The sequence below is a fragment of the Neoarius graeffei genome, chromosome 10 (assembly GCF_027579695.1).
Source record: "Neoarius graeffei isolate fNeoGra1 chromosome 10, fNeoGra1.pri, whole genome shotgun sequence".
In the NCBI taxonomy this organism is placed as follows: domain Eukaryota; kingdom Metazoa; phylum Chordata; class Actinopteri; order Siluriformes; family Ariidae; genus Neoarius; species Neoarius graeffei.
In genome coordinates this window covers 38,030,082-38,042,974 of record NC_083578.1, presented here as the reverse complement: position 1 = coordinate 38,042,974, position 12,893 = coordinate 38,030,082, and the positions used below count along the sequence as shown (strand labels likewise).

The 12,893-nt window shown below is 40.6% G+C and overlaps 1 protein-coding gene across 2 annotated transcripts in view; it reads right to left on the bottom strand.

Annotated features, from left to right (window-relative positions):
- Nucleotides 1-3,500: 3,500 nt before the first annotated feature.
- The window catches only part of cdc45 (CDC45 cell division cycle 45 homolog (S. cerevisiae)), a 48,344-nt gene continuing 38,951 nt past the window's right edge, over nucleotides 3,501-12,893 (bottom strand). The window contains exons 16-18 of one of the 2 annotated variants that reach the window (XM_060931766.1): nucleotides 10,423-10,541; nucleotides 4,769-4,849; nucleotides 3,501-3,992 (exon numbers count right to left, since the gene is read on the bottom strand). In XM_060931766.1, the coding sequence (XP_060787749.1) occupies nucleotides 3,953-3,992; nucleotides 4,769-4,849; nucleotides 10,423-10,541 (240 nt within the window). In that variant the 3' untranslated portion in view covers nucleotides 3,501-3,952. The remainder of the gene's footprint in view (nucleotides 3,993-4,768; nucleotides 4,850-10,422; nucleotides 10,542-12,893) is intronic. The other variant, XM_060931765.1, reaches the window with a different exon arrangement.

Sequence of the window (12,893 nt, the reverse complement as noted above, 5' to 3'; positions counted from 1 at the left end):
ACGGCACGGCTCAGCCCACCTCAGCCGCGTTGGTAGTGGAAAAGCGGCATTACACTCCCCTGAGTTTTCTCTCCCCTTTGTTTTGCAGACGGACGCATCGGACAGAGGGCTGGGGGCTGTTCTGTCCCAGGAGGTGGACGACTGTCCAGTGCTGTACATCAGCCGGAAGCTGTCGGTGCGCGAGGGCAGGTACAGCACAATAGAAAAGGAATGTTTTGCCATCAAGTGGGCGGTCCTCACCCTCTGCTACTACCTACTGGGGCACCCTTTCACCCTCTGTTCAGACCACGCGCCCCTGCAGTGGCTCCACCGCATGAAGGATGCCAACGCGCGGATCACCCATTGGTATCTGGCACGCCAGCCATTTAAGTTCGAGGTGGTCCACAGGCTGGGGGCGCAGATGGTCGTGGCGGATTTCCTGTCCCATCGGGGGGGGCAGCTGCAGGCCGGACGGCTCCCCGACCTGTCAGGCAGTGGGGGTATGTGGCAGCAGGGGCGTGGTCAAGCGTCGGTCTGTGAATGGAGGGCGGAGTCAGGGAAGGTAAGTGGCAGAATCACTGCACCTGACGTGAATTAACCTGTGTTTGTGTGTCTCCCCCAGTGACCGCGCCCTATAAAAGGAGAGAGAGAGCAGAGAAAGGGAGCTCTCCCCAACCTGGACACTTGTGTGCGCGTGTGTGTGGGCGAGCAAAATAAGCCGCTGAAAAGCGCAAATAAAAGTTTTTTGTAAGAACTCAGGTCTGGCCTGCCGTGCTTCTGTGCTCCACCCACCTTCAACTATTTCTACAGTCATATTTATGCAGAAATATAGACAATTCTAAAGGGTTCACAAACTTTCAAGCACCACTGTAATTTAATGTTAAGTTTTGCCCAAGTTTACATTCACCTCTAATGGAAAACAAAACTTTGTACCATGTCCAAACATAGCTGTCAATGTATTCAGAAGGATCTATATTCATAGCAGATGTTTTTACTGATTCCAACTCTCAGCTGTTTAGGTTTGATCATACTTTCTTGCTCACCGAGAGAGGAGGCTTGTCTCAGCTTGCACAAGAGGTTATTTTTAGACCATTTTACAATATTACATATTAGCAATATTTCTACATGATAAAGATACCAAGTTTCCTTTTTACTGCTTACCCTAATGTGAAATTATTCAAAATATCAGAATAAAACTTAAAAAGAAAAATGCAAAAATCATTTTCAGTACAGTTATTGGGAATTTGTTGTTGAGCATGAGCTCTTCACTTCTGAATAACAGTCTAAATTATGCTTATTTCACTTTTTGGCTGTTCTTGTGTTGAATGGCATGTTTTGAATCTCAGCAAGTATAACTCTCACATTTGTGATAACAAACCGTGAGGCTCGGTTCTCACAGTCTGATATTTCCATCTCTGCGGCTTAAAAAACAGCCAACATTTTACACAACGTATAATTATATATTACAAGTGTTTTACTGGGAAATATACTTGTATTTTTCATACTAACCACATCAGTGACATCGAGAAGTACAACCGTGACATGTTTTTGATGAATTGTTTTGATAAATTTGGGTACTTTTTGTTTGGGAATGTGTCTATATCATCAAAAGAAAATCACATGTTGGCTTGAAGATATAAATTTCATCATCTCATTTTGAAAAACCTGTATTTTTCATCCAAACTATATTGTGGATCCGAGTGATGGTTTCCCTGCTTTCTTTACTCCGATGATATCACTCCCGATGTTTTCCCACTGACTTGATGCACGTTGTCAAAATGGTGAACTAGTTCAAAATAAAAAATTTTTTGGATTAACTTGCATATTTTTTTGTGGATGTGTCCGTCTAATATAAAGAACATTACACGGTGGCACAAAGATATGAAGTTTATCTTCTCATGTTGAAAAATATTTCACTCGTGATATATATACATTCACCACTTGAAAATGAACTTCATATCTTCACACCACAGTGTATTATGCTCTCATCCATTCATATATATACACACACAGTTGTGGTCAGAAGTTTACATACAGTGACATGAATGTCATGGCAATATTTGGGCTTTCAGTAATTTCTTTGAACTGTTCTTTTTCTGTGGCAGCTTGTACAGCATACATCTTTAATAATAAAAAAAAACCACTAGAATTTGGTGCACAAGTTTTAATTTTCTTTGGGTTTTCTGAAATCAACACAGTCAAAATTATACATACAGGGTCAAAATATACATACAGCACACCTAATATTTGGGTAAAATGTCTCTTCGCAAGATTCACCTTGACCAAACATTTTTGTTTATCATGAACAAGCTTTTGGAAGAATTCTGGTTGGATATTTCACAACTCTTCATGGTAGAATTGGTGGAGTTCAATTAATTTTTTTTTTGTGGCATGGACTTGTAAGCATGGTCCATATATTTTCAATAGGGTTGAAGTCAGGACTTGTTTTAAGCTTTGTTAGCCTGCTTTATCCTCCACAACCAGCTCTGGTGCATGTTTGGGTTCATTGTCCTGTTGTAACTCCCAAGTCATGTTCAAGTTTCTGATGATTTATGCTGAAGAATTCTGAGGTCATCGTCCTTCATTATTCCATCCACTTTGTGCAATGAACCAGTTCCACTGACAGCAAAACAGCCCCAGAGCATCATGATCCAACCACCACCAGCTGGTACAGTGTCCCTCTGCACATGGTGGTCACTGTGGCCAAACAACTCAATCTTTGTCTCATCTGACCATACAACTATCCTGCAGAAGGCTTTTTCTTTGTCTGTGTGGTCAGCTTCAAACTTTAGTTAAGCTTGAAGGTGTCAACATTGGAGCAGGGGATTATTTCTTGGATAGCAGCCTTAGTCCATGGTGATCTGAACTGTAGACAGTGATCCATCAGCTTCCAGTTCATCCAAACCAATTTCCTTTCAGCTGAGGGTGGCAGTTTGGATTTTCTTGAAGCAAAGTAGCTTGGCAAAGTGACTACATCTCACAATAACTTGCATACAATTGTTTGAACTGGTCTTGGAATTTGCAGTTGTTTAGAAATGGCTCCAAGAGACATTCTGGAGTTGTGTATATCTGTGATCCTCTTCCTGAGATCTGCACTGAGCTCCTTGGACTTTCCCATTTCACTGAGTGTTGGTCAATCCAATGAGTGCTGTAAACAAACCCTTTTTATGAAGGCACAGAGAAGCTACCAGCTGTAGTCAAATCATGATTAACAGGAAATTGAGAGACCTGGGCAAAATAAAAGACATTTTGGAAGTTTCAGCATCTCTGAATTAATCTAAGTGAGTATATGTAAAGTTTTTGACTCTGTATGTTTAATTTTGACCCTGTTGATTTCAGAAAACCCAAAGAAAATTAAAATTTGTGCACCAAATTCTAGTTTTTTTCCCTTCATTAAAGATGTATGCTGTGCAATCATTCTGCCACAGAAAAAGAACAGTTCAAAGAAATTACTGAAAGCCCAAATATTGCCATAATAGATAAATAAAAACACAGGTTTGTACATATTACATTACACACAATTTTTTTGATAAGTTAATAAAACATTTATTGAGTACATGATTTTTATATCAAGTATCAAACATTAAAACAAACACCAAAACATTCAAACAACAAAATCAAATGAATATACAGTATAATACACATAAAATATCCCAGAAGATCTAAATGACTTATCAGATGACAAACACCTGTAGTAAATGTGTGCCCACTACTGGTCAAGGTTTTCAGGAGGGCAGTTCCACATGCACAGGCACAAATCTGGCACCAAACTGCCAGGAAACATGTTAAATCTCATATTTGCTCTCAAGCAAAGTGAAATTCCATCGAGAGACTTTATTTCCCACAGAAGACCAAGTCAGGTGAGATGACGTATCGGGCGAAACCTAGTTCTCAACGTTGTGTTGGTGGCGAGAGGTTTCCGGGAGGCTTGAGGCATGCAGTCAGGCATTAGGACAGCAGGGTAATGAGGGCATCAAGAAATTTTCCTTTGTCTTCCAGCTTCAGCTCTATAACTAATGAAATAAGAGAAAATAAAAGTTTGTAGTTGCATTGTACAGAAAATCAGCAAAAAGAAGTCCATGTGTATGTGAATGTATATGCACGAGTGGGTTCATCAGAGGTGAACAGTCGGAATGGAAAAACAGTAGCAAAGTATCAGTATGTCTGATGCTTCTGGTCTACACATGAGCAACTCTGAGGGAAAGTATGTGGTAATGTTTGAAATGAGTATAAATTGGGTCTCTAGTGCAGTTCAGCAAAATGACTTGATATTTGCATTGAAATGTTACTTGTTGCAAAACATTTATTTTTGCAAAAGGAAATGTGGTCACCAAAGCATGATAATGCCATTTTGACCACAACTGTCAGACCAGTCCAACATAAATTAGACATCATCCCCATGACAAGACGGCTTCTCAAATCCACACTGCACTACATACAACTTGTGTACAGTGATTTATACAGAGCATTTAGGATATTTTTGCAGTGCTGCCAGACTGGTTTATCATTCACTAGTCATTTTTAGATTATATTTCCATAAAAATGTGTTGTAATCCCAAATAAGGCATTTTCACAAGTCAAAATTTAAAAAAAAAAAAAGTGAAATTTGACATACATTTGCCCAGCTGTGGCTCATTGTTTTTTTTGGCCACACTCCGAGTACAGCTACAACACTTTTTACACTGACCAAAAATAGCCCAATTGGGAAGTAGGTCTGCCACCTGGTGGCAAATGCACACACACTGAGGCGGTCACTGAAATGGGATGTTCCTTTGGCTCGATCAGTTACCCACGTGAAGTGTCAAAATGATCGTGCAGTGTCCTGGAGCTTGTACTTTCAGCAGCTTTTTCAAAGGCCCTGCCAAAGAAACTGGGGAGAAAAAAAAAGCCCACAAATGTTTATTAGTGGAATTATTAATGTTTCTCAAAACACACACTTTTACTTCAGGGGTTCCCAAAATTTGACACCAAATGGCCATTATGAATTTTCTGCAACATTTAAATAAAAATCCTAGGAGTTTCAATTTAGAACTACTGTAACATTTAAGCATTTAGGTCAGTCACATTTGTATAGCCTAAGTGAATCAACCAAAGGAATATTTCTTGCACTTGCTTACTAGTCTACTATGAAGGGTGAGCAAGCATTTTACTAAGGCAGCTTTTCAGAAAGACAGGTGGTTTTTTTGAAAGGGCATGCTTCATTCCAGAGTCACATTTAGCTTCAAATGATATATAAAAGGAATAAAACATGGTGGGGTGTATTGTGATACAAGGGTTCCCACTCCAAGTCAAATGTCTAGTTCCCGGACTTTCACTGACAAAAAAAAGCTGAATTTCCGTAACCTACACTGAATCGGGGGTGGGCGTGAGGTCGCCTTTGTGCTAAGCAGCCATAAAGAAAGAAAAAAAAAAAAAAAAAAAAGCGCACCACTGGATTTTAAATCCATCGATTTAAAAGCTTTATTTACTCATTCACCGAGGTTCAGAGTACAAAAATTCGTTTTCACTGCTTAAACCTCATGAAATAATGCATGGAAAATCATGCCATTTTGTCAAAATGGTAACTAAAATTTAAACTTCTCTGATACACTGTCTTGCAAAAGTATTCATCCCCCTTGGTGTTTGTCCTGTTTTGTCGCACTACAAGCCGGAATTAAAAGGGATTTTAGGGTGCTTGCACCATTGCATCGCATTCTCATGTTATTTCTATTTTACACAGCATCCCAAGTTTTTGAAAATGAAGTTGTGTGTATGTATATATCTTCTTTTTAAATTAATTAATTAACCAACTAACCGTTATTCCACGAAATTGAGTTGTACATGAGCTGATAGCAGACGAGGCACGTAGCACCAAGTTGGCTATAAGCCATGCACAATGAGACTGAGTGGAATCACTGTTTTGTTCTATCCACATTCACTGGATTTTGAGAAAGAGCGTTTTTATTTTTTGCAAATTCAATAAATAACTTTAAACAAAATGTCTGACAATCATTTTTGCTTAGAATGTAAACAAACTGGTGAAATGACAAGAGCAATTTGTGAAAAATGCTATAACAATTCTTGAAAAATAACCATCAAATCATCTTTACAATACAATTTTTTTGTATTTTTGGGGTTTTGTTTTTGAGTCGAGTTTTCATTTTGCCTTCGGTTGGTTCAGCAACATGCACCACCATTTTATTCTTTTGTTAGGGCTTTTTGGAGGTTGGCAAACCAGCTTAAAGGTGCATTATTGCCACCGTCTGGGCTGGAGTGTGGAACAGAAGATTTTTTTTTTTTTTGGGGGGGGACCTCTATATTCTTGTAGCTATTTCTGTTTCTTTTAAAATAAACCGGCGAGTGGCCTAGTGGTTAGCATGTCTGCCTCTCGATCGGGAGATTACGAGTTCTACTCATGGTCGGGTCATACCAAAGACCATCATAAAAATGGTACCCATTACCATCTGGCAAGGCACGCTGCAATACAGATGCGAGTGGGGAGTCAAACTCTCGTGGTTACCAGAGGACTAGCCCTCCACTGTAACCCTAGCTATGTAATAGGCGAGAGGCCGAGGGCTACGGAAATGGAGATCGGCGCCACCCTATGCGCCACATGGCATGGGAAGGACTTTTTGCGCCATTTGATTTACACAATATGCCGACCACTTTTAAGATGCATTTTGTGTGTGTGTGTGTGTGTGTGTGTGTGTGTGTGTGTGTGTGAGAGACAAACAATAATGAAGATGAAAAAACAAATCTGGAGTGTGCATAGGTATTCACCCAATGTCAATACTTTGTAGAGCCACCTTTTGCTGCAATTACAGCTGCAAGTCTCTTGGGGTATGTCTCTATTAGCTTAGCACATCTAGCCACTGGGATTTTTGCCCATTCCTCAAGGCAAAACTGCTTGAACTCCTTCAAGTTATGCCACAGATTCTCAATTAGATTGAGGTCTGGGCCTTTGATTAGGCCATTCCAAGACATTTAAATGTTTCCCTTTAAACCATTCCAGTGTAGCTTTAGCAGTATGTTTAGGGTCATTGTCCTGCTGGAATGTGAACCTTTATCCCAGTCTCAAACCTCTGGCCAACTCAAACAGGTTTTCTTCCAGAATTGCCCTTTATTTAGTGCCATCCATCTTTTCCATCCACAGCATCATGCTGCCACCACCAGGCTTCATTGTAGGAATGGTGTTCTCAGGGTGTTGGGTTTGTGTCACACATGGCATTTCCCACGATGGCCAAAAAGATCAATTTTAGTCTCATCTGACCAGAGAATCTTCTGTGTGTGGTGAGTCTGCCACATGCTGTTGGGGAAAACTCCAAACGTGTTTTCTTAAGCAATTATTTTTCTGGCCACTCTTCCATAAAGCCCCACTCTGTGGAGTGTATGGCTTAAAGTGGTCCTCTGGACAGATACTCCCATCTCTGCTATGGATCTTTGCAGCTCCTTCAGTGTTCTCTTTGGTGTCTTTGTTGCATCTCTGATTAATGCCCTCCTTGCCCGGTCTGTGAGTTTTGGTGGGCGGCCTTCTCTTGTCAGGTTTGTAGTAGTGCCATATTCTTTCCATTTTGCTATAAGAATTTAATGGTGCTCCCAGGGATATTCAAAGTTTGGGATATTTTTTATAACCCAACCCTGATCCATACTTCTCCACAACTTTGTCTCTGACATGTTTGGAGTGCTCCTTGGTTTCCATGTTGCTTGCTTGGTGGTGTTGCAGAGTCAGGGTCCTTCCAGAACAAGTTGATTTATACAGACATCATGTGATACCGATTGTACACAGGCAGATGTTACTCAACTAATTATGTGACTTATGAAGTGAATTGGTTGGACCAGCTCTTATTTAGGGGTTTCATACCAAAGGGAGTGAATACCTAGGCACACTCCAGATTTCTGTTTTTTCTTCGTCTTAATTATTGTTTGTGTCACAATAAAACAATGTGCACCTTTAAAGTGGTAGGCATGTTGTGTAAATCAAATGGTGCTAACCACCCAAAAATCCATTTTAATTCCAGCTTGTAATGCGACAAAACAGGACAAACACCAAGGGGGATGAATACTTTTGCAAGACACCATTTCATGGCTTGACCCAAAATAAGCTCAAATCTCCTGACTTTCCATGTCAGGAATAGACTTTTTAAAACTTCCATGATATTCCAGAAATCTCATGCTCATGGGAACCCTGTGTTACAGTTAAATGATCCATGCTGGGGTGGTGTAATACAGCACAATGCAAAATAGAGGAGCCTGGTTTATACTTGATGCATGACTTTGCTTGCGTGAGCAGAATCAGTGGTGGTGCAAGCAGTGTCATTCATGCACTCGGCTGCAGATTTTATATACGACTGGAGGATTAAAAGCGATTGCACTTTCTGCCATGTCGTGAGCTGTCTCAAATCCATAACGTGGACGTTACAGTTGAAAGGATTTTTTTAAATCTGGAAAATACAGAAGACTGGTGCGCAAAACAGGTTTCAGTTGGTTTGAAGGCTACATGAGAGGTTCTTGAAATTCAAACACCAAATATAATAGGAATAATGGTGACGCTCAGTCATGGACTAGAAAGTATTATAAGCATGTGAATCGAGCCAAAATGCTACTTTTCTTACTGGAGGTAGACTGATGGGGAAATTTCTTGGTTTATATTGTTGAACTCTTACACATTCTTACATTCTGAGACTGATAAGAATTGCGCACACACTTCGGTTAAATGTAGCTTGATTGAATTTGATGTCAAGTAACATTTCAAGTTACAAAATTTGTTTTGTAATACAACCCCGATTCCAAAAAAGTTGGGACAAAGTACAAAGTGAAAATAAAAACGGAATGCAATAATTTACAAATCTCAAAAACTGATATTGTATTCACAATAGAACATAGACAACATATCAAATGCTGAAAGTGAGACATTTTGAAATTTCATGCCAAATATTGGCTCATTTGAAATTTCATGACAGCAACACATCTCAAAAAAGTTGGGACAGGGGCAATAAGAGGCTGGGAAAGTTAAAGGTACAAAAAAGGAACAGCTGGAGGACCAAATTGCAACTCATTAGGTCAATTGGCAATAGGTCATTAACATGACTGGGTATAAAAAGAGCATCTCGGAGTGGCAGCGGCTCTCGGAAGTAAAGATGGGAAGAGGATCACCAATCCCCCTAATTCTGCGCCAACAAATAGCGGAGCAATATCAGAAAGGAGTTCGACAGTGTAAAATTGCAAAGAGTTTGAACATATCATCTACAGCGCATATCATCAAAAGATTCAGAGAATCTGGAAGAATCTCTGTGCGTAAGGGTCAAGGCCGGAAAACCATATCGGGTGCCCGTGATCTTCAGGTCCTTAGACGGCACTGCATCACATACAGGCATGCTTCTGTATTGGAAATCACAAAATGGGCTCAGGAATATTTCCAGAGAACATTATCTGTGAACACAATTCACCGTGCCATCCGCCGTTGCCAGCTAAAACTCTATAGTTCAAAGAAGAAGCCGTATCTAAACATGATCCAGGAGCGCAGACGTCTTCTCTGGGCCAAGGCTCATTTAAAATGGACTGTGGCAAAGTGGAAAACTGTTCTGTGGTCAGACGAATCAAAATGTGAAGTTCTTTATGGAAATCAGGGATGCCGTGTCATTCGGACTAAAGAGGAGAAGGACGACCCAAGTTGTTATCAGCGCTCAGTTCAGAAGCCTGCATCTCTGATGGTATGGGGTTGCATTAGTGCGTGTGGCATGGGCAGCTTACACATCTGGAAAGACACCATCAATGCTGAAAGGTATATCCAGGTTCTAGAGCAACATATGCTCCCATCCAGACGACGTCTCTTTCAGGGAAGACATTGCATTTTCCAACATGACAACGCCAAACCACATACTGCATCAATTACAGCATCATGGCTGCGTAGAAGAAGGGTCCAAGTACTGAACTGGCCAGCCTGCAGTCCAGATCTTTCACCCATAGAAAACATTTGGCGCATCATAAAACGGAAGATACGACAAAAAAGACCTAAGACAGTTGAGCAACTAGAATCCTACATTAGACAAGAATGGGTTAACATTCCTATCCCTAAACTTGAGCAACTTGTCTCCTCAGTCCCCAGACGTTTACAGACTGTTGTAAAGAGAAAAGGGGATGTCTCACAGTGGTAAACATGGCCTAGTCCCAACTTTTTTGAGATGTGGTGGTGTCATGAAATTTAAAATTACCTAATTTTTCTCTTTAAATGATACATTTTCTCAGTTTAAACATTTGATATGTCATCTATGTTCTATTCTGAATAAAATATGGAATTTTGAAACTTCCACATCATTGCATTCCGTTTTTATTTACAATTTGTACTTTGTCCCAACTTTTTTGGAATTGGGGTTGTATTTCTAAAATAATAAACAAACAAAAACAATGAATCTGTAAAATTAGGCAATCCCCCCCCATAAGTTTGGGAGCCCCAATTCTACTTACTTCTTCTTGTTAGAGGTCTCAGACTCTGGTGGAATGCCTAAGACTATGACGGTGCCCTTCTCCACATCCATCGGAGCAGCCATAATGAGTGGCAACAGCTTACAGCGCTTATTCCGAGTCTAACACACAGATGGGAATCAAGGGCTTTTTATTGAACCGCTACAAATTAAATATGAATTAATAAATTCCACATTTTCTTTTAGGACAAGCGTGGCCAAAGAGACAGAACCTTTCTAAATAAAGACTTGTGAGAAATATTTAAGATTACTTGAGCAACCAAAACTCCTGCGATACTGTGTTACAGTGCTCATTAGTTTAGATCTTGAGTTAAAAGTCGATCATCCAAGGTAGTAATTGAACTTCTTTAGGCCTTTACACACCGGGGGCATTTTCTCATGTGATTAATTTGCACATCAATTTTTTTTTCCTAACTCTTGTTTTTGTCATGGAGTACACTGCAACCCAGCTATAACAAACTCTTTGGGAGACTTTGTTATTCTGACTTTTTAATCATACTGCTCATGAAATTTTAGGCACATTTTCCTCATCACAAACTTCGCCTTCTGAGTCACTATCGCGGTTCGTTGACAGTTAAAAGGATCGCAAATGGAAGCGATGATTTCTTTGCCCGTTATGAAGATGACCGAGTTACCGTGTATGGTTGTCAAAATCCACCCACTGACTCGCAATGTTTTCCAACTCCTCACCATTCAATTCATCCATGTTTTGCAAGATCACAGATGAAGTCATTATGTTATGCCACAAGGCTGGGCAGAGGGTGTTTAAAAACAGTGCCGGTATGCGTTAAGTAGGTGTTTAGTGGCATCAGCATTCATTTCGTCCTTTTACTGATCCTTTGATCACCGTTCTCAATAATTGTTACTGATCGACATGTAAGCGAGGCTCATTAAGGCTTTGTTTTATGGCGTTAACACGGATTGTTAACTTGACTGTGGACTTGATTACTTATTGTTAGTCTCTGGTGGGAAGAGGAGGCATTGGCTCAGTGTGTCGTGTGAGCAGGCGAATGATGGATGGTAATTGCAGGAAGTGTTTATTTACAAACAGGCAGGTGAACAGTTCAAAAACATAAGGACAAAGGCAGGGTTGTGAAGTGAGCGATGGTCACACGAGACGCAAACAGAATGGCAGACCAAATACACAAAGTCAAAACCAGAAAGGCAATACACAGATACAAGGCTTGATAACATGAGATACTAGGTACAGTGTGTATACTTCAAGTCTGTGTTTAGAGAGTCCTTATACAGTAAGTGCTGTAATGGAGTCCTAATGGTGCTTGGAATCTGCAGCACCAACGCATGTGGACATGCCACTTTTTTTTTTTTAAAGACTCAGACTGTGGTCATTAAAGGGGAACTGAAGGCAAATTTATCATCAAAATTCTATTTCTCATTATATAAAATGTAGGAATGCATTTCTGACAGCTATTTTGTCACTGCTATAGCAAGTTATGAGTGTTTGAAATATGCTCTGTAATATGGGCGGCACGGTGGTGTAGTGGTTAGCACAGTCGCCTCACAGCAAGAAGGTTCTGGGTTCGAGCCCAGTGAGGGCCTTTCTGTGTGGAGTTTGCATGTTCTCCCTGTGTCTGCGTGGGTTTCCTCCAGGTGCTCCGGTTTCCCCCACAGTCCAAAGACATGCGGTGAGGTTAATATGGGATGGCCTTGGGCTGAGGTGCCCTTGAGCAAGGCACCTAACTCCCGACTGCTCCCCGGGCGCTGTTAGCATGGTTGCCCACTGCTCTGGGTATGTTTGTGTGCTCATTGCTCACGTGCATGTGCGCATGTATGTGTTCACTGCTTCAGATGGGTTAAATGCAGAGAGGAATATTCATCACACACTTGTGAAATAAGTTGTGCTTTCTATCTTTTCTTATTAGTCCATATGTCAAAGCGATGGCCGTAAACGAGATTCGCTGAGACCTGTGCGAGACTTCGTAGGAAGTAAAACGTACAGCAGAAATCAAACTGACATCTGCCAACATTGTCAAAAGACGCGCGCGCCCTCCTTCGAATGCTGACGTAATCAAGCTGGAAGTTTTCCCTGTGTCCGAAATCGCTCCCTACTCACTATATAGGGCACTATATAGCGGGGACGCCATTTTGTAGTGCTGTCTGAAACCTTAATGAGGATTATGTGGGAAATGTGCTCAGTATAATATCTATTTATCACAAAAATAAATGCATGTATTTATTATTTTGAAAATCCACCAGCCGCCTGATCTGGCACGTTTTAATTGTGCGACAGTAATGACGTAAATACCAGTGCGACAGACTAGTCCTTATCCTGTCGTCTTTCCAACTCTTCTCTACTCCATGTTGGTTCCATGTCGTATGGAATAATCTCCATGTCACGTGCGCGAGGTAGTTGGATGTATGTGCAGAAGTATACAGTTTAATAAAGTGCAGAATATATACAGTGAGACAATATATACACAAGCAAACAATCCA